Source organism: Anastrepha obliqua, chromosome 5 (assembly GCF_027943255.1).
Source record: "Anastrepha obliqua isolate idAnaObli1 chromosome 5, idAnaObli1_1.0, whole genome shotgun sequence".
Taxonomy (NCBI): Eukaryota; Metazoa; Arthropoda; class Insecta; order Diptera; family Tephritidae; genus Anastrepha; species Anastrepha obliqua.
The window spans coordinates 88,416,599-88,438,148 of NC_072896.1; the positions used below are offsets into that span (position 1 = coordinate 88,416,599).

Below are 21,550 nucleotides of genomic sequence, written 5' to 3' on the forward strand. Positions count from 1 at the left end.
AAGTAAACGACAGCCATCCATCGTCTGATCGTTTCATCTATTTCGGCCAACAAACTTTGTTTGATTTTCATAATTTCCTCATATTTAAGGTCTACCTTGGGGTATTTTCTGTGAGTGATTGCGACCTTGCAAGGTTCACTGCATTCGTTATTGCATATTTGATTTTTCACATCACCATTGGGTTCGTCACTGAGCAAATTGCTCTCGCTGCCTGAAGATAGTGGCGAGGCTGTAAATATTTTATTCGCAACACGTTTTTTCGAAGAACTATTTGTGAGTTTAGTCCGCTTAAATACCTTTGATCATTTTGAATAACCGCATCGTTTCCAGATACCCGGGAATTATCTATGAAATCCGTTTCTTCATGCTGGTTTGCTACTCACTGACTCTTTACAGAGTCAACAGTACGGCACAAAATAACACCACATCTTCGTCCATTTTAAATATGTCCCCTTTGTTATAAATACTATTTTGTATATTGGATATCACTATTATGATTGTATATTTAGGCTTTTACGAATTTATCTCGCATTAAAACAAATTGCTCCTGGCCAAAGCGGATTTGATAAATTCGCTTTAAATGCTATGATTATTCACAGTCGCATTTATAACACAAAAACAAAACGAATCAAGAAAAAATTGTGAATATACAATGTCGGTAAGAAAGAAATTTGGTGATAAGAAAATGTTCAGCGCACTATTTCCTGTCAAAGCCAAAGTGAAAGTGTGATGTTTTTCTGTATCTGAATAGCCAGAAAAGAAATCTTCAATAAAAAAGCAATTTTATCATCATAAAAATGCTGAAAAATATTTTTAATATTTTAAACGAATTCATTGAAGAATATAACTTCAATGCACTGAACTTTATTTTTATAGGTTTTATCGTAGTGATTGTAGTTTTCGGTAGTCTTGTTAATCTTGTCGAATCGTTATTGCCCAATTGCTTGCGACAATCATTTCGTTATGGCAAGCACAGCTATAAGGGTCCGGCAAATGCTTTGATTAGCAGCATGGAGTTACCAAAGAGTTGGTTTAAACATTTTTACATTTTCGCTTTTACTTGGTCAATGCTGGCGCTTTTCCTGGTGATGAAGGGACTTCTTATGAAAACTGAAGCGCCAGAGGTGGTGCTTGTGTTTTTGGACTTTATAGCTGGCGGTAAAACAAATAGATATGTTCAAGTTGATTCCACCTGTGCATTCGTGGCTACAGTGCTTATGACTATGCAATGCGGTAGACGATTTTATGAGACGAATTTCGTACAAATATTCTCAAAAAATAGTAAAATTAATTGGAGTCATTATTTGGTGGGGCACATGCACTATTTTGGTGCTATATTAGCGTTATTAAGCAACACAGAAGGCTTTGTGCGAGGTGAGCCAGACGCAATTCATATGCCCATACATGTATTTATCTTTTATATATTTATTTATAGGAACACTACCCTCAGCATTCTCTTTCAAGAACATTTCACTGCTGCAATACCTCTGCATATTTATTTTTTACATTAGTTGGACACAACAATACAAGTCCAATATGATACTAGTTAATCTACGCAAGGATACTAAAAGTGGTGAAGTAAAAACCGAGCGTCATTTACTACCGACTGGAGGATTCTTTAACATGATTTCCTCGCCCCACATGTTTTTCGAAGTTGTTATGTATGTGGCGTTGTTAGGCCTGTTACCTAGAAGTGTTACTTGGCTCTTAATATTTATTTGGGTTTACTCCAATCAGGTAAATGTACACGATTAGTATTTATTATAAAAGAAATATATATGTTTACTAACTCGTATTTTGCAGTTAATGAATGCTTTGCTCACACACAAGTGGTATAAGGAAAATTTCAAAAATTACCCAAAAAATAGGAAAGCGCTTATACCTTTCATCTTGTAAATGATTTTTACATAAACTATGTATAGAAAATAGTTAGACAATTTTTTATATTCATACAATACTCATAACGTAACGATTCACACCTTTAAGGGAAGGTGCTACACATTCCGTCGCATAACTGGAAAATAAAATCGCGTATGTTTCAATACAGTTTTATTGAACTTCTTTTAACATCTCTTGTTTCTTCTTAAAATAAATTGTACACGGAAAAAATGCACTAAGAATATTTTTGAATGCATTGGCGCAGGCAAAAAGACGAAGTGGGTGAGTCTCGTTGATTTATTTACTTGAAAAGAAAACTGGAAAAATATAAAAATTTGTGTATTAATCAATGTGTTCAATTGCTGATAATAACTACATTCTGCGTAGTAACAAAATTTTGATATTCAAAAGTTAAGCACAACAACAATGTATTAAAGTGAGGTAATAAAATAAAAAAGTAACGGATAACTTTGTAATTGATTGTTAGACTTCTGAAACTGAAGAATACATTACGGGAAAACTTATTTTTACCTGTAAGGATATCCCTGCGCCTTGGAGCGAAACACAGATAACAAGAAAGAGAAGAACACTACAACCAACAACAGCCCCGCTATGGCCATTATACGCGCTCTTTTATGATCACTTTGTGAACCAGATTCTGTAAGCAGAACCATTCCCAACACAATCATGGCATCTGTAATATAATAAAGAGTTAATCAAATGGGAAATAAGTAAATTAAATGTCTCTCCTACTTAAGAACATAATGATGTAAGTCTCCACCACCAGTTGTCCTTGAGATGAACCATGTATATATGCCACGCCGCCGTTCTTGCTTTTATGAACCAGCGGTGGACCACGTATGTGATTCCACATTTGTCCTGAAATCATGGCGAAACAAAAGAACAACGCAACAGCGCCCCAAATTTGTTTGTTATATAGGAACTCTAAGTTATTGCGACGTATGTAGAGGAAACCGCCCACCAGAGCAACCAGGGTTATCATTGCAACTGTGCCGGAGTAGTTTGGAGGTCGGAAAATGCGTATTTGTATGTCGGTGCGCTCGTGTACGAATTTCGCAATCGCTTCAGCAGCAAATCCGACTCGGTGAATATCCATAGTATCGAGACCTTTTGGCTTACCCTTAGCAGGGAAATGCATAAAAACTGGTGCTGTATTGATGCCTAGTGACTGGAATACATCGGAGCCCTCATCGAAGTCAACCATTGCAAAGAATAATTTATTCGAGTAGGTTGGCGAGTAACGGTAAGAGTTAGCTGCAATGGTGAATTCATCATAGGCATGGCGACATATTTGGCATTGCCGTGAAGGAGCCAACGCTGTCAGCATGACCACAACAGAATAGTTACGCGGCGCATTCCTAATATATTCGCGGAATTTTTGTCCATTAAAACGTAGTAGTGCCTTTTTCATATTCATATCTTGCAAATTGCGAACCTTTTCCGATAACGACAGGCCCGACTATGTGACGAAAAAACATAAAAATACAAGCGGTTATTGTTAGCCGGCGATATACTCGCTGGCACTCCATGACGTGGCCATCAAGTGCAAATGGCAATTACCTTTTGTTTACTCTGTGCAGTGGTAAACACCAGGAATCCTGCGAGCAGCAGAAGCGCCAGTAATACTGTTTTTCCAAGCACATTCATTTTATATGCCTAAAAGGTAAGTGTTAGAAATAAGACAGAATTATTAATATTTGTAGAATTATACCTCAAACTGACAGATAAAATTTGATACTAGAGATGTACCGATACACGTAAATACGAGTAGGTGAGCGATATCTACATCTTGATATACATTTCAAACGATATCTGTACCAATTATCGAGAAAAAGTTTTTGAGTCGGCAAATATATCATTTCTGCGCCAAAAGCAGGTATGTCAAAAAATAATAAAAATCAATTTAAAAAGTATTATTCGGTTTATTTGATGTTTGATTGTCGTAAAATTAACGATTTCTTTTTAGTGATGGGACAGATAAAATAGAATAGGTTGCAACAAATTTATAAGCATGTTTCTTCATTAATTGGATGTGTTCTGTTGGGGTTTATACCTGTCCGGCATAGATTTCCAACAACAACAAAGCTACAAAGGTATCGGTGCGTACCTGCGTGGAATAAGCAAATCAATGCATTCGCGTCAAATTAGCCACAGTTGTGTGAATTTGTCAAAATATATGGACTCTTTGTACCCTTTGTGAACGAAAAACAAAACCCATAATAATACTTTCTGCTTTGGTAAATATGTTTCCGTTTTTATTTCTAAATGAATCAATTGGCAGGTATAAGTATTATCACCGAAGGCCCTAGTAGCCAGTGTGATAATTTAGTCAGGGTTATATTGTATATATCCCCTATAAATTATAATAAATAAGTATTATATTCTGACCTATTAACCAAGTTGCATATCGTTAAGCGCTTTCAACCGAAACCCGTTATATCAACCCAAGAAAGTTACATTCTATTGTTGTATTCCACGTAATTCTCTAATAGCCCAGACAGATGGCGGTGTTAAACGGGAAAACCGGCGCAATTAAATTTGATTGAAATTGTAGTGCGACAGATGGTTGTTACGCGGATTAGTGATCTGCTGATTTGTTTATTGGATAGTTTTGTCAGTAAAAGATGTACCGTAAGCAACAAACACGGGAATTAGCTGTCCTGATACTAAGAAATAATTATTAAAAAATAGTATTAAATTCCAATTACCCAAACTGCTCCGAAATATCAAACAATTAATGTAATTTCGAACGTGTTTCATTATTTCTCATTCACCATCGATATTAACTGTCATTTTTCGCCATGATTGCTTCCAAATTTTTCTTGTTCTTCTCTTCACAAGTTTCATTATTTTTCATTCACAATCGATATTAATTGTAATTTTTTGGTCATGTTGCCGTCGAAAATTCTCCTAAAACACTTAAATTATGGGAATAAAGTCTAGCTGTCACTCCGCATCAGTTGCACTTATAATACACTCACATATAAGTAGATTATCTACTTTTTCGTGCTTAACTCCTAGTCCGTAATTAAAAAGCGAAATTGCTGATATAGAATTTCTCTCCCGAAATCTAAGATTATAAATCCAAGATAATAAAATAATCCTAGATTATTACTATACTTTTTTTACATACAACCCGGTGTTTTCTGTGTCATAGATAATTATAAAACATAATAATTAAATCTCCTCCGTTGCTGGCGCTGCGTTATCTTTTTGTTTCTTTAGCAATTCTATTGTTATTTAAGATTTTAAAAAATAAGAAAAAATTAATAATTAAATATATTCCACCAAATCATAACAGTATTGACAGCTGATTGTCAATTTTGCAGGTAATCTGCCATATAGAATCAAATCTACCGATTTGGTAGATTTTCAGCAATATGGCAGCACTATTCATGAAGCTATTCATTGTGAATGAGGAGCATTCCCAGATTCCATTGTGTAGCCGGCACGATGTAAAGAATACATTCATTGTCAATTTTGTGTAGCCGGTGTGTGGTTCGAGTTTAATTAGTTGGGCGAAAAATGTGAATTAAATTAAAAGCAATATATTTTAGTTAACTTCGTAGAATCTGCTCCAAGATGAGTGACATATTAAAAATTTCACAGGAGCGTTCACGCAAACGGAAACAGTTATTGGCTCAAACAGTATGTACTCTATAAACCGACTATGTTAACGCTAAGTGGCTATTTAATACTTTTTTTATGTGTAGTTGGGACTCTCTAGCGTAGATGAGCTGAAGATTGTGCTTGGCACAGCCGATGAACTGAATAATAGTGCTGGAAGTAGTTACTCTGGTTTTGGTGGACAGAGAACAGGTTCGGGCGGCAATAGCAGAGATGACGACGGCGGCAGCGGAGGCAAAAAAATGCCCGGGGAAATCATATATCGCGACTCCTCTACATTTCTAAAGGTAAATTACACTAGAAATTTGCAGTTGAAATCTAATAAGCACCTTTTTCTTTAGGGTACACAATCTTCGAATCCACACAATGATTATTGTCAACACTTCGTCGATACTGGACAGCGTCCACAAAATTTTATAAGAGATGTCGGTCTAGCCGACCGCTTTGAGGAGTATCCAAAATTACGTGAACTAATACGCTTGAAAGACAAATTAATACAGGATACCGCATCAGCACCAATGTATTTGAAGGCAGACTTGAAAACGCTGGATTTAAAATCATTAGGCTCTAAGTTCGACGTTATTTTAATTGAGCCACCGCTGGAAGAGTATGCTAGAGCAGCACCATCAGTGGCAACTGTGGGTGGAGCATCGCGTGTTTTCTGGAACTGGGAAGAAATTTTAAGTAATATGTATTTGATAGCCAGTAATTTTTAACTTGAAACTAAACAAATATTCTTTAACAGATTTAGATGTGGGCGAAGTGGCCGCGCATCGTTCATTTGTCTTCCTTTGGTGTGGATCCTCCGAAGGTTTAGATATGGGACGCAATTGCTTGAAGAAATGGGGCTTCCGACGATGTGAAGACATTTGTTGGATACGCACCAATATCAATAAGCCCGGGCATTCAAAGCAACTGGAACCGAAAGCAGTGTTTCAACGTACGAAAGAACATTGCTTGATGGGCATAAAAGGTACAGTGCGCCGCTCTACTGATGGGGATTTTATACACGCCAATGTTGACATCGATTTAATTATCTCGGAGGAGGACGAATTCGGCAGCTTTGAGAAGCCGATTGAAATATTTCATATAATTGAACATTTCTGCTTGGGACGCAGACGCATGCATCTATTCGGACGTGACTCCAGTATACGACCAGGTTGGCTGACCGTTGGGCCGGAACTGACAAACTCCAATTTCAATGCCGAACTATATCAAACATATTTTGCTGAAGCACCGGCTACGGGCTGTACTAGCCGCATCGAATCACTACGTCCGAAAAGTCCACCAGCTAACAGCAAAGCATTACGTGGTCGTGGGCGCGGTTTTCCGCGTGGTCGTGGTCGGCCTAGGTAAATTCTTAATTATAGTAATCGTTGGAATATGAGTAATGCACTCCTATTTGCGATTAACTAAAGTTTTAATTTTTTAACTACTAAAACGCACTGTTAAAGATCTAACGCAAGTCTCTTGTCATACATCTTATCTATAAGTCAACAGTATATGAAAGAAAATTGGGAAACCAATTCCCATATGCAAATTTTTTTTAACTAAATTATGTCTTGAATTTTGAAGACAATTATGTATGTACATATATATGTATTTAACAACATGGAATTAAAAACATTGCAGGCTAAATTACAGTAACGAAATGAACGTGTAATCGGTAAATTTCTTGTTGTTGTTGTAGCAGCATAAACATTCCCCATACATACGGTGAATGCTGCTGGATTGACAGTCCTTGGCCGGATATAAATCCGGGTCGTTTCGGTAACGTAGAACCGACTGTCGTGGAAACGTCGTAGAACGAACAGTCGGTAAATTTCTGTATGTGGGTGATTTAGTTGAATATTATTTTAAATGTACGAGTATATTAACAACCGTTTATATTTATTTATCTTCAGTGTAAAACTCTTACACATATAGCGTAACTTAAAAACAAAAACTACTGCAAGCTATGATGTCTGTTCAAATGATTCATGAATACATCAAGTTCGTCCTCCGATTCATCTTCATTGAAATGCTCTTCAGCTTCCCTTTTAATTACCACCTCCTCTTCACTCGAGTAGTCACTCGCTTCAAAATATGCATCTTCTTTATCCTGATTCAATTGGCTGAGATCGTCTAATTGTGTGTTGTCGTCGACTTGTGTATAATCAAAGTCTTGATCCAAGCCACTGAGAAACTGTTCATGCATAATTCCAATGAATTCCTGTCGCAATAGCTCACGTTCCCCCGCTGTTATGAAAGCATTCGAATTTTGTTTTCTATCAAGTTTTACTAATTGATTTTCTTTTGCTTTTTCTTTGGTGCGTTTTTTTGCTTGATGACTGGTGGAGCAAGCCACTTGTTCATTATCGAAATTTCCCCATTGTTGACGGAAACCAGCGGGCACATCATCCTCCACTGAGGCAGGTTTTTCGTCTTCCATTGTTTCTTCCTCACTACTTCTTGTGCTTTGCGTTGTTTCATCCCCAGTATAATTCTCTCTTTCGATTTCACGTTCCAGCTGTCGACTTTTAACATTCTGTTTGTCAGCCAACTTGAGCACATCCTGCAGTTGCTGTTGCTCTATTGTATGCATTAATATTCCCGAGAATGTTGTATTTTTAACATCATATTCGTCTCGGTGTTTCTTTTCCGCATCACTTAAATATTGTCCTATCAGCTCCTGATACAATTCCGGCGCCCGTTTCATCATTTCCTGTTCACTGAAATATTCACCGTCCACTATAAGTTTTTGCATGGCTGCGTAACGCCGATTCTTCACATCGCGTTTTCGTGTATTTAGCTTATTTCGGTAGTCTGTAAGTAGTAGCTGCATTTCATCGCTATTTTCTAAATTAGTAACAGCTATTTGCGCGACTGTCGCCAGATGATGCTCTTCCAAATAGCTGCCAAAGCGCATTAGAAATATCTGTGGGCTTTTATTGTAAATATCTCTCGCAATCTGCACTTTTTCATCGCGTTGAAGTTCTGGGTCATCAATTTGTTGAGATTTAAATATAATTTGATTATTGAAGCTCAGAAAAGCGAAAATATCTTCTATGTCTCTATGCTGCTCATTCGAGTGAGATTTTGCAGTGGAATTTGTATTTGTATCTAGGGCGGATGCATCATTAGATGAGTAGTTGTTGGCACCGGCGGTGACAGGTTCCGCCGTTTCTGCTGTCATAGTGTCTGGAATAGATATTGAATAATTATGATAATCACCGAAAGTTATTAACACAAATCCTTACTTGGAGACGCTTTTTGATTGCAATTTATATTTATGTTTACTATATTGAGTTCGTAGACCTAAATAAACTAATTCACAATAGACCACCTGGTTTTCATTGAGAATAAAGGCACAGTGTCTTATTTTCTAGGTATTTTTTGGGAATTTTTGCCGAGTTGTAGCGTTGTTATGCCACTTGGTAGCAAAAAACAACAGCTGATATTAACAGCTCAAATTTTCTGCATCTAAAGAAAACCTCTTTTGCAACTTTAATGAAATCAGCCATAGATAGAGGCTAGCACTTTGACTCTAAAGCTAAATACACACCAGGCAACCGTTGAAGCAACGGTTGCAGCAACGTGTTGCCTTTGCTTAAGAAACACATTGCAATCGTTGCTTCAATCTCAGTATTGTGTATAACTGTGGTGCAGGAAAGGTACAAGCGGAAGATACGTAAAATTAAATTTTTTAAATGATCGACGAAATGCGTAAAATTACTTTTCTTATTATAATTGACGAACTTTTGTACGAAAATGAGGAAGAAGAGATGCAACAAAAGAAGAGAAAAAAAAATCTGGTCCAAAAATTGGCTTTTAAAAAAATCGAATTTTCGAACGAGAGGCTGCTGAAAGAACTGAAGGAAAATGAGCCAGCGGACTATAAAAATGACATGAGGATGGACGAAGCCCTGTTTAGAAAATTGTTGGACTTCGTAAAGGCCAAAATAACGAAACAAGATACCATAATGAGAGAGGCAATATCAGCAGAAATTAGACTGGCAATAACTTTGCGGTATCTTGCAACAGGAAACGCTTTTGCGGACTTGAAATTTTTATCAATTTTATTGTATTCATTTTTTAATTGTTCGTATGCTTTTTTTCTAAAATTTTTATTTTTATATTTTTCACTACTTATATCGCACAGCTCTCTCAAATTTTTATATTCGTTAATAAAATTAACATAATTTTCTTTATTTTCAATTGCCATTTTTTCCTTTTTCACTTTATTTTACTCCGCACGAACCTTCTTCTTTGCTTGTGTTCAACGAACTGAACGAGCAAAAGCAGTAAACAATGATACACACGAAGCAACGGTTGCAGCAACCTATCCCAAAAATCAAATTTATTTGATATTTCAGGCAACGGTTGCAGCAACACGAAAATCATTTGGCAATACAGCTACACACGAGGCAACGGTTGCTTCAACATGGCCGAGTTGCTGCAACGGTTGCCTGGTGTGTATTTAACTTAAGAACTTTAGCCTCTCTTCCTATACTACATCGTGGGATTAACTCTTTTAATCTTTTGACTTAATGACTTTTGCCTAGTTTAACCCCATAATGTGGCCCAAACTTGAGTTCTGTAGCTTTAGCGCTTCACCTTTGAACTCTTCCTTGATGCTGTGCTGATTTTTCACCAGGAAGGGCTAAGGTTTTATTAGTTCCGACCCCTCAGCCAGTTTATCTCATGTATGAGCTAACCCGGCGGCCGCCGTAGCCGATTGGGTTAGTGCGTGACTACCATTCGGAATTCACAGAGAGTACGTAGGTTCGAATCTCGGTGAAACACCAAAATTAAGAAAAACATTTTTCTAATAATGGTCGCCCCTCGGCAGGCAATGGCAAACCTCCGATTGTATTTCTGCCATGAAAAAGCTCCTCATAAAAATATATGCCGTTCGGAGTCGACTTGAAACTGTAGGTCCCTCCATTTGTGGAACAACATCAAGAGGCACACCACAAATAGGAGGAGCTCGGCCAAACACCCAAAAAAGGTGTACCCGCTAATTATATATACATATATATGAGCTAACCCGTTTTCGGATATACCCTTGTGCTCAGGGACCTAAATAAGCTGAACACCCCTAATGAGGTTACTTTCGTATGCACTATTGAGGATTGAACCTCACAGGATGATAAATGTTTGAACGCCAGCTAATTGTCCCTTAAAATGCCCATCCGAAAATGAAAATTGCTCGGAACATTGCCCATTGGCACTGATATATCAGTGGCTACACCTTCGGTTTTTTTCGAAACGTCTGAGCACCAGGCAAGGTGTACCTCTAGAGCTTCCACCCAAGTGTAGAGCTGCTCCACTTGACTTCAATCCTTTAATTTTTTCCCAAATCTTATGTTATCAGCGAGCGCTGCCACTCTCAAAGTTTCAATATTTCTTGATGAAATCACTTTCCTCACTCGATGAGAGGCAATTCTAAAAAAATAGTAAAATTTCGTGCACTAAACAAATTTAACATCTTCAGGCTTATGCAATATTAAAGGTGGAACAGAGACTAATCAATTCATGACTACATTCACAACGAAACTTTGCTATTCAGCCAATTGCTAAACTTGGAGTTTCTGTAGAAGATGGATATCAAAAGAGTGTTGGTGATGACTTTAGAGTTAGGCTTGCAATATCATTTCTTACATAGAAATTTTATTTGACCTACATCTGAATAACAGAAAACAATACAGTATCCTTATTAGCCCACATAAAGCAATATTCCCCTCTTCCTGCATCCCAAGGATGATAGATACCAGATTTGCTGATAAACGGTTCTCTAGACATGGCTAGTTTACTGGGGCGGCAGCCTTTGGTCCGCAAAAATTAGAGTCATTCCGGTAACGTAGAACCGGCTGCCAGGGGAATGCTACCAGACTTGCTCGTTAGGTATGGTGAAAAAAAAAATTTGAGGGAACTTTGGATTCTACATTATTCGTTTTGTGTTTCACAAAGCTAAAGCTAAATTTTGTGAAACACAAAGCTAAAGCTAAATTTTGTGAAACACAAAACGAATGACGTCGGCATATCTGTCAAATTCGCTCAGAGCCGAATAACGGTCTGCTAGGTAGTACACATCTAAAAATCTTTTCCCCTTGCCCTGCATCTTTTTCAATAAAAAGGCTGCTTTGAATTTTATTTATAGATATACTCTTCAAATAAAATAAAGTGGAATAAGCTGTTGTTTCTTAAGTTATTTTTAAATATAAAAATAAATACCCGGCGCTTTAGTGCTACTTGGGGAGTGCTAGAGTGATACCTTACCATTTCATCTGATATGACCCTCACGCAACTGGTTACTCTTACTTCAATTTTCGTTAGTCTATTGTGAATGTGCAAAGCTTCTTCTTCAAATTATAATTTTTTTTATTGGTGAATCTTCCGGCTGTAAATAACAGCTGTCAATTTATTGCTGCTCTAAAAAGTTGTAGCGCACAAATTTGACCACAGAAAAAATTAAGTTACGATGACGGATGAAGCACAAATTCCTGAGCAGATATTAAACGATAAAAATAAGCATAGCGTACGATGTAATTATTGTTACTCACTAATTCTTAAACCACAACTCGGGGAGTATGTCGAACATGAGGTAAGTGCGAGTGATTTAAAAGGAGACGCCTTTTGAATAGAAAAAAATATCTTACCTCTTACCTATGCAGTTCGAATTACCGCTAATGCAGCAGAAGCATCTGAAGGACGCAGAAATTATAGAAACAGAAATGCTTAACAACTTTTGGCGTGTCGATGACATATTTACATTCGAGAATATCGGCTTTTCTAATACTGTGGATAATCGTAAATTTTTGATATGTGCAGACTGTGAGATGGGCCCAGTGGGTTATCATGAAATCGCCAATAAAAAATGTTATGTTGCACTAAAACGAGTTAGACACGGCAGTGAACCGGACGCAGTAATGGAACCAGAAGCCGACAAAGAAGAGGATGACGTGTAAATAATATGTACATAAGTGTATTATAATCAATTGCCGGTAGAGGAGCACTACATAGGCATGGAATTTAAAATGCAATCGCCATTCGACATTAGCGTTAGCTTATCTTTTTTGTATTTTTGCTTTTTCCATTAAATCTATTCCATAATCTTATGCAGCATTTGATTAAATAGAAGAAAGTATAAGCGAATAGCGTGAATAATTTTTATATAATATTAAAAACTATAAGTATATAATTTTGTATGTTCTAATAAAAATATTTACAATTGAACCCGGGATGAATTTTAGGAAGGAACTTTAACCTGGGGTTTTTTCGCTAGGTAAATACAAACACAAGTGGTCGCAACCGGGTAAAAATTACTACAATATAAAGGTGCATAATTAATTAAATATTTATTTTACGTAGGGAGCGCGCCTTTTGTTTCTATGCAGAAAGGTACTTGAAGCTACAGTAGCGACGAACGCCGGCTTAAGCAAAATTAAAAAAAAAATAATAATAATAGAGTAAACGTTACAATTGTATGGAACTAATGTTGGGAGTTGTGAAGAATTATGCTACACTTAAGGACTTAACAAGCGCGAATTGTTTGCTCTCTCGCTGTGGTGTTAAGCTGAAATGAATGGTTATCATTATGATCCAGGAATGCAAGATAAATTTTTTTTCAATACGTATGAATTGTACTCGACGGTCGAGCATACGCTAATCAAATTATATACATACATAGATTAATAATTTGTGAAAAACACCATATTTGACAGCAATAGCTTTTACCAATAGCGTATGATTTTGTTTTTAATTTAGAAATAACTTACTTTAAAGTTTGCCTTTTCAACTGAGAGGTGATAGATAGCCTGCCTTCACACGACATTTGGTTCTACGTTACCGGAACGATTCAAATTTATGTCTGGCAAGGATGCTGCTGGAACAACAACACCCGTAAGGGTTTGACACTCGGCAGTCAATGGCAAACCCTCGAGTGAATTTCTAGGCTGAAATAGCTTTTTTTAAAAACCATCTGCTCTTCGCAATGCATTTTCCACTTGATACGTACTCAAAATGTAAGGAAAGGAGCATCTGCCAAGTATTCACCAATATTAATTACTAGCAAACCCGACCCCCTTCGCTGGGCACACTAAAATAGAATAGATATGGTTTAGAACAGAAAATATATGGTTTTCATATTATTTATTTCTTTATTCTTTATTCAAGCGCTTTAGCATAAACAATATTTTTTGTTTTTCTATTTGTTTTTGAGTAAATATAAAATATAAATTGAAAATCAGGAAAAAAGAAGATTGTTTTTAAATTTCAAATCAACGCATATGAATAAACAATCGTCTTTTTTCCTGATCATTCATGAATTTTTCGTTTCAATTTATATGTTTTATTAAGCATTGGAGCTTTTTTAACCATTATCCATTTATATTTTCAAAAAAAAAAACGAAAAAAAATTTTTTTTCCACGAACACATAATTTCATTCGGATTTCACATTAAATTCTCAAATTTCGTAAGAAATTATTCACTGTTCCAAAATCCACTCCAAAAAAATTCACAAACAATTTTTACTTGTTGCACTTACGTTTTTTCCTTATGGCATCCAAATCAGAAAGAAATATTGACACATTGTAACCCACACTGTCAATTTGACAGTTCAGTTCCGCCCCAAGCGTTAAAAAAGTAAGCGACATTATGGCTGGTTCAAAAGAACGCTGTACCCGTTGCCAGTGCTCCGAATTACAACCAAACTTTACGAAACCCATTTTCCATACTTACTTAACAATGTGCGTAAGTTTGGTTTAATTCGGTGCAAAGACTTATCAACAGCTTTCATTTGATACCCATATTGTACATACACAACCAAAGGTTACCCGGTTCCACGTTTTGACCTATATCTCGAGATCCCAGTCATGGAGCGGCATAAAAAATACTCTGTACTAAAGCATTCACCAACAGCTTCAATTTGATATCCATATTGTACAAACACATTCTAGGGTCCACGTTTTGGTCTCTATCTCGAGACCCTAGTCACGGAGCGGCATGAAAAATACTCTGGACTAAAGCATTTACCAACAGCTTCCATTTGATACCCATATTGTACATACACATCCGAAGGTTACCCGGGTCCACGTTTTGACCTATATCTCGAGCCCTATTTCCAAAATAAAATATAATCCATGTTACTCGTGGATGATGTAGCTTTCGAATGGTGAAAGAATTTTTAAAATCGGTCCAGTAGTTTTTGAGCCTATTCATTACAACCAAACAAACAAACAAACAAACAAACAAAGTTTTCCTCTTTATGATGAAAATCTATGATTGTTTGAAGAAACAATTGACGCTGTTATAGCAACAATAACAACAAAATTGTAAAAATTTTTATATTAAAACTTAGTTATTTAAAGGTGGAAGTTTTTCGCACCTCCTATTTCAAAATTTCTTGTCGACGTATACTTATTGTTGGGCACATTAGGATGTGTTTGGGATTTGCGGTTTACATGCAGAACGGACCAGTGTCGCTCAAGGATCGTTGTAATAGATGGGCATAGATTGCCGTCGTTGTAACAGAATAAATGTTCCCAAACATTTACAAGAAGTCCTGCTGCGGTGACAGTCCTTGGCCGGATATAAATCTGGGTCGTTCCGGTTACGTAGAACCGACTGTCATGGGAACGTCGGGTAAAGGGACTTTTTTTTTGAGGGGAAGTTGCAAGTTTTTACTGGATCCATTTTTACATGTAAGAACTTGCAAGTGTGAAAAACAGCTGATTGCAAAATAAAAATCAACACGAAATCAAATTTCCGAATTGAGGCAAAGTTGGTGATTAAAAATGGTGATAATAATGAAAAATGTAAGCAAATATATTTTAATAAAAAATAATAAATAAAATAATAAATAAAAATTTATAAAGTTTATTTGAAATCATATCGTATATTAACTTAATACATGTTTAATTTTTGTGATTTTTCCCACCAAAAATTTAATCAGCTGTTCGTAAAACTTGCAAATTGTTACTGGATTTGCGTCATGTAGTTTTTTTTCGAAATTTTTTCTTTGAGAGCGAATTCTCGGAAATTAAGTTAAAAGAATGGATTTACCTATATTTCCCGAAACCAATATTTATATTATTATTTACGCTTTAAAAATTTAATTTTCTGGATTGATTAAGAAAGGAGTTATGTGCGAGTTATTTTACAGTTGAATTAAGGGGGTATATATAGTTAGAATTATCAAAAAATCAATTTTTTTTTATTTTTTTTAATGTACTTATATTTAAGAATACATACAGTAAATTTAATATCGTTTCGGTGAATATTTTCGAAGTTACGCGCAAATTTGAGAAAAAAATTGTATCCTATATAAAGTGCTTTTCAAATTTTAAACGATTTTTTCTCAAAATGGTGTTTTCAAAGTCGGTGTCCAAAATTACTCGAAAACGCCTAAACCGATTAGTCTAAAATTTTAACACGAGCTTCTTAAACATATTTTTTAGTATTTATTCGAAGATTTTTTCTCACCGATAAATTATATTTATAATAAAGTTTTTTTTATAAACAATTTAAGGCCGAAATTTTGGTCAAAAAATCGATTTTTTTTTCTTTTTGAGAAACCGCCATTTTGCCAAAAAAATTTAGTTTGCTTACTCCTTCGATTAATTACTAGACTTAACATTACTTTAACGAAATCTTTTTGGTTTTTTATTTCAGAGGATGCAGTTCACAGATATAGTGGTAACCGCAAAACCTCTTTTTGAGTTGAGCTTCCGAAGATCAGCTGTAGCTCCTTTCGAAATAAATATTTTTACTAATACTAAGTTTTAACGTACAGTCAATAGATAACATAATATGTGTACAAATTTTTAGATCAATGAATTTAAAAGTTTTCTCAGAAAAAAATCTGGAAAATTCGCTTTTTTGCGGCCTTCTGGCGGCCGCCGTAGCCTAATGGGTTGGTGCGTGACTACCATGCGGAATCAAGAGCGAACGTTGGTTCGAATCTTGATGAAATACCATAAAAAACAGTTTTTTCTAATAGCTGACGCCCCTCCATAGGCAATGGCAAACCACCGGGAGTGTATATCTGTCATGAAAAAGCTTCTCATATAAGAAATATCTGCCGTTCAGAGTCGGCTTGAAGCTGTAGGTCCCTTCATTTGTGGAACAACATCAAGACGCACGCCACAAAGAGGAGGAGGAGCTCGGCCAAACACCCAAAACGGGTGTATGCGCCAATTGTATATAAATACTAGCTGTTACCCGCGGCTTCGCTCGCGTTGGAGCCCTTAAGGGGGGACCCTCATTTAGACGGTCGAAAAATGCATCATTTTTGGGAATTTTTTTCTCAGGTAAAATAACTTCAAACGTTTTGTAATTCATAAAGTACTTTAATAAATGTCTTGACTGTCTACAAAAATTTTCGGAGAAGAAAAAAAACATTTTAAGTATGGAAATATACACCTCGTCCATGGCACCTCATTCTATCTGTGTACATTCTAGCGCTCTGAATTTTTTTCTGAAATAAAAAAACCAAATTTTTTTTAAAACTTTAGGATAATACCTTCGATGTGACATTTTGATTTAAAAAAAAAATGTCGAAATTGATATTTTTTACCCAGTTTTATGTTAAAAGTGATTTTTCATGCATAAAAATTGACTTTAAAATTACAAAAAAATATGAAAATCTTTTTTTTTAAAAAAACACTTAATGTCACATTGAAAACAATTTAATTATCTTTAAAATGACTATTGTAAAGCCTGATTGGTTCAATACAGCGTTCTCAATTGTGTACACAAAATCGAAAAATGATGTTTCGAGAAAAACGCGTTTAAAGTTTTGGATACAGGCGATCAGGCCACCCGTCGCGTCCTGTTAAAAATTTTGTCACTCCTTCAAAAATACAGATATCGACTTGAAATTTTGAAAGTATATTCTTAAATAGTTGTAGAATAGATTAAAATTATTTCCAAAAAATCGATTTTTTTGACCCGATAAATGAGGGTCCCCCCTTAAATAAATATCAAAGATCATTACATTTCAATAGGATTGAATCAATGTGATTTAGTATTTAAAAATTACTATATACAGTCAGTTTCAAAAACTTAAAATATGCTTTATTTAATTACAACAACAAATGTTACAATATATTTCACTGCAACAAAAATAAATAATTTTAAATCCTTATAATTCAAAAAGATATAATGGAGACTATTAATCTAGGATATTTTTGTAGACTATATTATAAGTTTTTCCGTCTTTTGCAAATATGTGTAAATTTCGGGCATTAGACACTCGCGAACATGCTACATATAGTTGACCGTGAGAGAAGCATGGCTTTTCTAAATGCACTCCCGCTACCTGCAATGTCTGCCCTTGTGCTTTGTTTATGGTAACAGCAAAGCTAAGCTTGACGGCAAACTGGACCCTTTTGAATTGGAATGGAAGGTCAATGGGAATAATTGGAATGCGACACTTTTTCCCTTACCCATACCTGTTCAAATAGTAGCACCAAGTATATTTTGCCCCAATTTTGTTATCCGAAGTCTTGCTCCATTACATAGCAGAGGAGCATTTAGATTTCGCATAAGTATCACTGGTACATTCAATTTTAATTGAATTTTATGTGACGGTACACCCGACAGTTCAAGTGAGTTTAAAAATTCCATAGGATACGAAGTACTTTGTTCCGTATCCATAATTGTATCATTGACAAATATTCCTCCATTTCTCTTTGCACCTCTTTAAAAATGTCAGTGTTGATCCTAGAAACTACTTCAATTAATTCAATAGAAACTATTTCATTTAATATTGCTCTTGCGCACAACCACTGATCACAACTCAAATTTTGTTGCAATTCCGGAAAAACATGAGCGATGAGATCCACATCATTTTCTACTAAATTGCAAAATTCTCTTGATAGTGATATATAACCTTCTTTGTCAACGTCTAAACAACCATCACCAATTTTCAACAACATTTCTGCATAAAGTCCCGAGTCTACGTCATTATGAAGATGAACTCTCATATTCGTTTTCAGGCTGAGTTTTTCAACTTTCGACCATAAGCATGATGATTTAATACATGCTTGACTTTCATCTGCTATTGTCCCTCTCTGAATGAAGGGTTTGTCGGAAATCACCAGCCAATAAAACTACTATTCCTCCCATTATATCTGAACTATCTCGGAAGTCCTGGATAGTCCAGTTTGAAGCTTCTATAGCCTTCTTGTGAGACATTGTACTTTCATCCCACACTAAAAGCTTACATTCTCGCAGCATCCTACCTCGCGAACTATTTTTACTGAAATTACAGATCTTCCTGTGTCAGATTTAATGGTGATTTTAAAACAGAATGTGCTGTACGGCCGCCGTTTAATAGCGTCGCGGCAATACCCGAAGAAGCTACAGCAACTGCTATTTGTTTGTCTTTTCTGACGGACATTAATAAGAGGTTAAGCAAGAACGTCTTTCCGGTTCCTCCTGGTGCGTCGAGAAAGAAGAGTCCACCATTGCCGGAGTCTATTTTACGTAAAACTTGGTGGAAAACATGATTTTGCTCTGGAATTAATTGAGGGACTAATTCTGTTACTTGATGTTGCAGTGCTATAAAATCATTATCTAGCTCTCGAGCAATTTCATTATTAAAGTCATCTGTATTGTTTCGTCGAGAGCTTTGCATTCCAAAATCATTTAATTTTTTTCCAACCATTGTAAAAACCTTATTTTCGATTATAATTAGCGTTTCGTTGTAGATATCTTCATTGAAAGTCATATCTGTATGTACCCGCTGCAGTTGATGTAAAATATCTTCGGCCATGTATCTATTCTTTGTACTTATCCCAAAGAGTTTGAGAATTAGAAAGACCGCAAGAAGATAAAAGCGTAGCGTAAAGTTCCCTGATTTTATCTGGTGATCGACATTGTACCGCTTCCTCCATAGTTTCGTCCCAATGATTATCATTTTCTAACAATCGCCGAGATTCACATGCTTCTCTGTATGTTTGACATTCCTGACAATTTTAAGTTCTGTAAAGCTAGTTGGACCTCTAACATGATGCAATAACATACGCAGACAAAAGCATTCGAAATTTGTAACATGTACAGTATAGACACGACCAAGGGTATCCGATGCTTTAACCCCAGGTTGATTTTCAACAGGTGTACCTTGAACACGACGATGCCACTCTTTTTTGAGGTGTTCCATGTATAATAACGGGGAACCTCAGAGTACAATAATGTCCTTGCAAAAGTATAATTCTGACAAAGGTGGAAAAAAGCAGTCAGCGTGGTCTTAGGAGGAGATAAAATCCTATCTAGATAGATCAGATTTCCGTTTCCGAGGCGTTTTTAAAGAACAGAGTAAGAATTAAAATCAGTGGTAAGATTTAAAATAATCAAGTGACATCTAACCACAAAAATGGCATCAAACCTAAAAAATCAAAATTTTATATATTTTATATAAAAATATTATATAAAAATAACAGAAGAACACCAAATATCAGATCATCAAGAAAAGGGTAAAATTCCAATTACTAAATTTGACCCAAACAAACAAATAAATAAACTGGGCAAGCTAAATAAAACTGTTTAATAAAAAAACAATAAATATAGAAAAATTTCAAACAGCTGAAATTTTGAGATTTTTTGACAAACAATTTTTTTATCATTAAAAAAAAATAATAATAATTTTTTTTTAATAAGAAGTATCCTATGTTACTTCTAACACCACTTCTAACACCTCCAAAAACATGTGTACAAAGTTTCATAATAATTGGTGAAGTAGTTTTGGCGTGAAAGCGTAACAAACAAACTTACATTCACATTTATAATATTAGTAGGGATAACTTTATATAACCTCTTAATAAATTGTTGAATTCCATGTGCACATATTTTTTGGAACATGCCATTGAAAAGATACACACTAAAGTTTTTATTTATTAATTTTGATTTATTTTATATTTCAATTTTTTATAGATTTAATTAATTTTATAATCGCTTAAAGTTAAGAAAGATCACACATGAAAATCAAATGCGAAACATTTTCAATGTGAAATGAAATGTTTCCATTTAATCGATTTCTTGTGCTGCAAACTATAACTAATTTTTGGTTTCAGCTGTTTGCTTTTGTCTCTTTTACAGAGCAAAAACTAGAAAGAAATTAAGAGATTACACTTCATGTGAATTTCATATTAAATTTAACACTCGTTACATACAACGACTTCGCGCACGAAGTCGTCACTTGGCACCAAATATGCACTCTGTTCCTCCGCTTGTTGTGTAAGTTTAATTATATTTTTGCAAAAGTTTGCAGTTGAATTTTTTTCTAAATACTCGCTACAATAATACAATACGGATTTGGTGGTTTTACGGTTATACATTTGTTTTTGTTTTTGTTTTTTGTGTTTGTTTAAAGTGGGTTTGTTAAAATTTTTTATTTTCGTATTTATGTATGTATATTTTTCTATCGCATACAAAACAAAATCGTTATTCAACAGTGCTTGTTTTTTTTTTTTAAATAACGTAAATTTGGGTAAGTTGCAGGAAAAATTAAAAAAAAAAATTAAATACTCAATTACAGGTTATTTATGGGAATAAGCTTTGCGCAGGGTAGGTGTTTTGCAATCGTTGAGTATTTTGTTGTTTTACAAAAATGTGTATAATAAAATTTGCTACATTAAAGCTTTCTTATTCAACGATTTATACATTTTTTTAATGTTTTATTGGCTTACTAACTGTGCAAAATCTGAACTGCTACTGAATTTTATTGTTTCAATTTTTTATATTTTCTACAACAATTATTGTTATTTCGTTTATTTCCTAGAAGATGCTTAAATTGTATACTTCCATCGATGGAACTGGGCGCGTTTACTGCAAGAAAAGTGCAAAAAATTATTTATTAAAATATATTTAATAACTTTTTTTGAAGTGAAAACTTCTTTAGAATCGTTGGGAGTGATTTGAGACTCGATGAAACGAAAAAGCGACACTACGAAGCGTTATATGTTGATATACGTATATGTGTGTGGCTGCGTACTGCTGAGCCACGCTAGTATAGTGAGTATTGCAGTATGTATAATACAC

At 35.2% G+C, this 21,550-nt stretch overlaps 6 protein-coding genes across 7 annotated transcripts in view; 3 read left to right on the forward strand and 3 right to left on the reverse strand.

Moving 5' to 3' along the window:
- The first annotated feature begins 638 nt into the window (after nt 1-638).
- Nucleotides 639-2,067, forward strand: LOC129249098 (polyprenol reductase). The gene is made up of 3 exons (XM_054888730.1): nt 639-1,374; nt 1,436-1,737; nt 1,804-2,067. The coding sequence occupies exons 1-3, from the start codon at nt 798-800 to the stop codon at nt 1,894-1,896; spliced, it is 972 nt and encodes a 323-aa protein (XP_054744705.1). The 5' UTR covers nt 639-797; the 3' UTR covers nt 1,897-2,067.
- Nucleotides 2,033-3,680, reverse strand: LOC129249097 (tumor suppressor candidate 3). 2 transcript variants are annotated; one of them, XM_054888729.1, is made up of 6 exons: nt 3,611-3,680; nt 3,460-3,555; nt 2,632-3,358; nt 2,410-2,572; nt 2,144-2,195; nt 2,033-2,110 (listed from the first exon to the last, which is right to left on the reverse strand). In XM_054888729.1, the coding sequence occupies exons 2-5, from the start codon at nt 3,544-3,546 to the stop codon at nt 2,180-2,182; spliced, it is 993 nt and encodes a 330-aa protein (XP_054744704.1). In that variant the 5' UTR covers nt 3,547-3,555; nt 3,611-3,680; the 3' UTR covers nt 2,033-2,110; nt 2,144-2,179. The 2 variants fall into 2 exon arrangements, with proteins under 2 accessions (XP_054744704.1, XP_054744703.1); XM_054888728.1 differs by having other exon boundaries at nt 2,033-2,195.
- Nucleotides 3,681-5,331: 1,651 nt separating this feature from the next.
- Nucleotides 5,332-7,178, forward strand: LOC129249100 (N6-adenosine-methyltransferase non-catalytic subunit). Its single transcript, XM_054888732.1, has 4 exons — nt 5,332-5,547; nt 5,613-5,813; nt 5,868-6,210; nt 6,272-7,178. Exons 1-4 carry the CDS (start codon nt 5,482-5,484, stop codon nt 6,880-6,882), a joined length of 1,221 nt encoding a protein of 406 aa, XP_054744707.1. The 5' UTR covers nt 5,332-5,481; the 3' UTR covers nt 6,883-7,178.
- An 86-nt stretch (nt 7,179-7,264) lies between these two features.
- On the reverse strand, nt 7,265-8,844 carry LOC129249099 (coiled-coil domain-containing protein 97). Its single transcript, XM_054888731.1, has 2 exons — nt 8,766-8,844; nt 7,265-8,706 (listed from the first exon to the last, which is right to left on the reverse strand). The coding sequence occupies exon 2, from the start codon at nt 8,699-8,701 to the stop codon at nt 7,472-7,474; it is 1,230 nt and encodes a 409-aa protein (XP_054744706.1). The 5' UTR covers nt 8,702-8,706; nt 8,766-8,844; the 3' UTR covers nt 7,265-7,471.
- Nucleotides 8,845-11,908: 3,064 nt separating this feature from the next.
- On the forward strand, nt 11,909-12,744 carry LOC129247804 (guanine nucleotide exchange factor MSS4 homolog). Its single transcript, XM_054887116.1, has 2 exons — nt 11,909-12,112; nt 12,183-12,744. Exons 1-2 carry the CDS (start codon nt 11,990-11,992, stop codon nt 12,474-12,476), a joined length of 417 nt encoding a protein of 138 aa, XP_054743091.1. The 5' UTR covers nt 11,909-11,989; the 3' UTR covers nt 12,477-12,744.
- Nucleotides 12,745-20,396: 7,652 nt separating this feature from the next.
- LOC129248478 (uncharacterized) overlaps nt 20,397-21,550 on the reverse strand; it is a 41,669-nt gene continuing 40,515 nt past the window's right edge. The window contains exon 4 of the mRNA XM_054888034.1: nt 20,397-21,337. The gene's annotated coding sequence lies outside the window, so the exon portion shown is untranslated. The remainder of the gene's footprint in view (nt 21,338-21,550) is intronic.

Coding starts and splice junctions, on each gene's coding strand:
- LOC129249098 (XM_054888730.1), top strand. CDS start 798: ATGCTGAAAAATATTTTTAATATTTTAAACGAATTCATTGAAGAATAT. Junction 1,375..1,435: donor CACAGAAGGCTTTGTGCGAG/GTGAGCCAGACG, acceptor ATTTATTTATAG/GAACACTACCCTCAGCATTC. Junction 1,738..1,803: donor TTTGGGTTTACTCCAATCAG/GTAAATGTACAC, acceptor CGTATTTTGCAG/TTAATGAATGCTTTGCTCAC.
- LOC129249100 (XM_054888732.1), top strand. CDS start 5,482: ATGAGTGACATATTAAAAATTTCACAGGAGCGTTCACGCAAACGGAAA. Junction 5,548..5,612: donor AACAGTTATTGGCTCAAACA/GTATGTACTCTA, acceptor TTTTATGTGTAG/TTGGGACTCTCTAGCGTAGA. Junction 6,211..6,271: donor GAACTGGGAAGAAATTTTAA/GTAATATGTATT, acceptor ATTCTTTAACAG/ATTTAGATGTGGGCGAAGTG.
- LOC129249097 (XM_054888729.1), bottom strand. CDS start 3,546: ATGAATGTGCTTGGAAAAACAGTATTACTGGCGCTTCTGCTGCTCGCA. Junction 3,359..3,459: donor CTGCACAGAGTAAACAAAAG/GTAATTGCCATT, acceptor TTCGTCACATAG/TCGGGCCTGTCGTTATCGGA. Junction 2,573..2,631: donor TTACATCATTATGTTCTTAA/GTAGGAGAGACA, acceptor ATTATATTACAG/ATGCCATGATTGTGTTGGGA.
- LOC129247804 (XM_054887116.1), top strand. CDS start 11,990: ATGACGGATGAAGCACAAATTCCTGAGCAGATATTAAACGATAAAAAT. Junction 12,113..12,182: donor GGGAGTATGTCGAACATGAG/GTAAGTGCGAGT, acceptor TTACCTATGCAG/TTCGAATTACCGCTAATGCA.
- LOC129249099 (XM_054888731.1), bottom strand. CDS start 8,701: ATGACAGCAGAAACGGCGGAACCTGTCACCGCCGGTGCCAACAACTAC.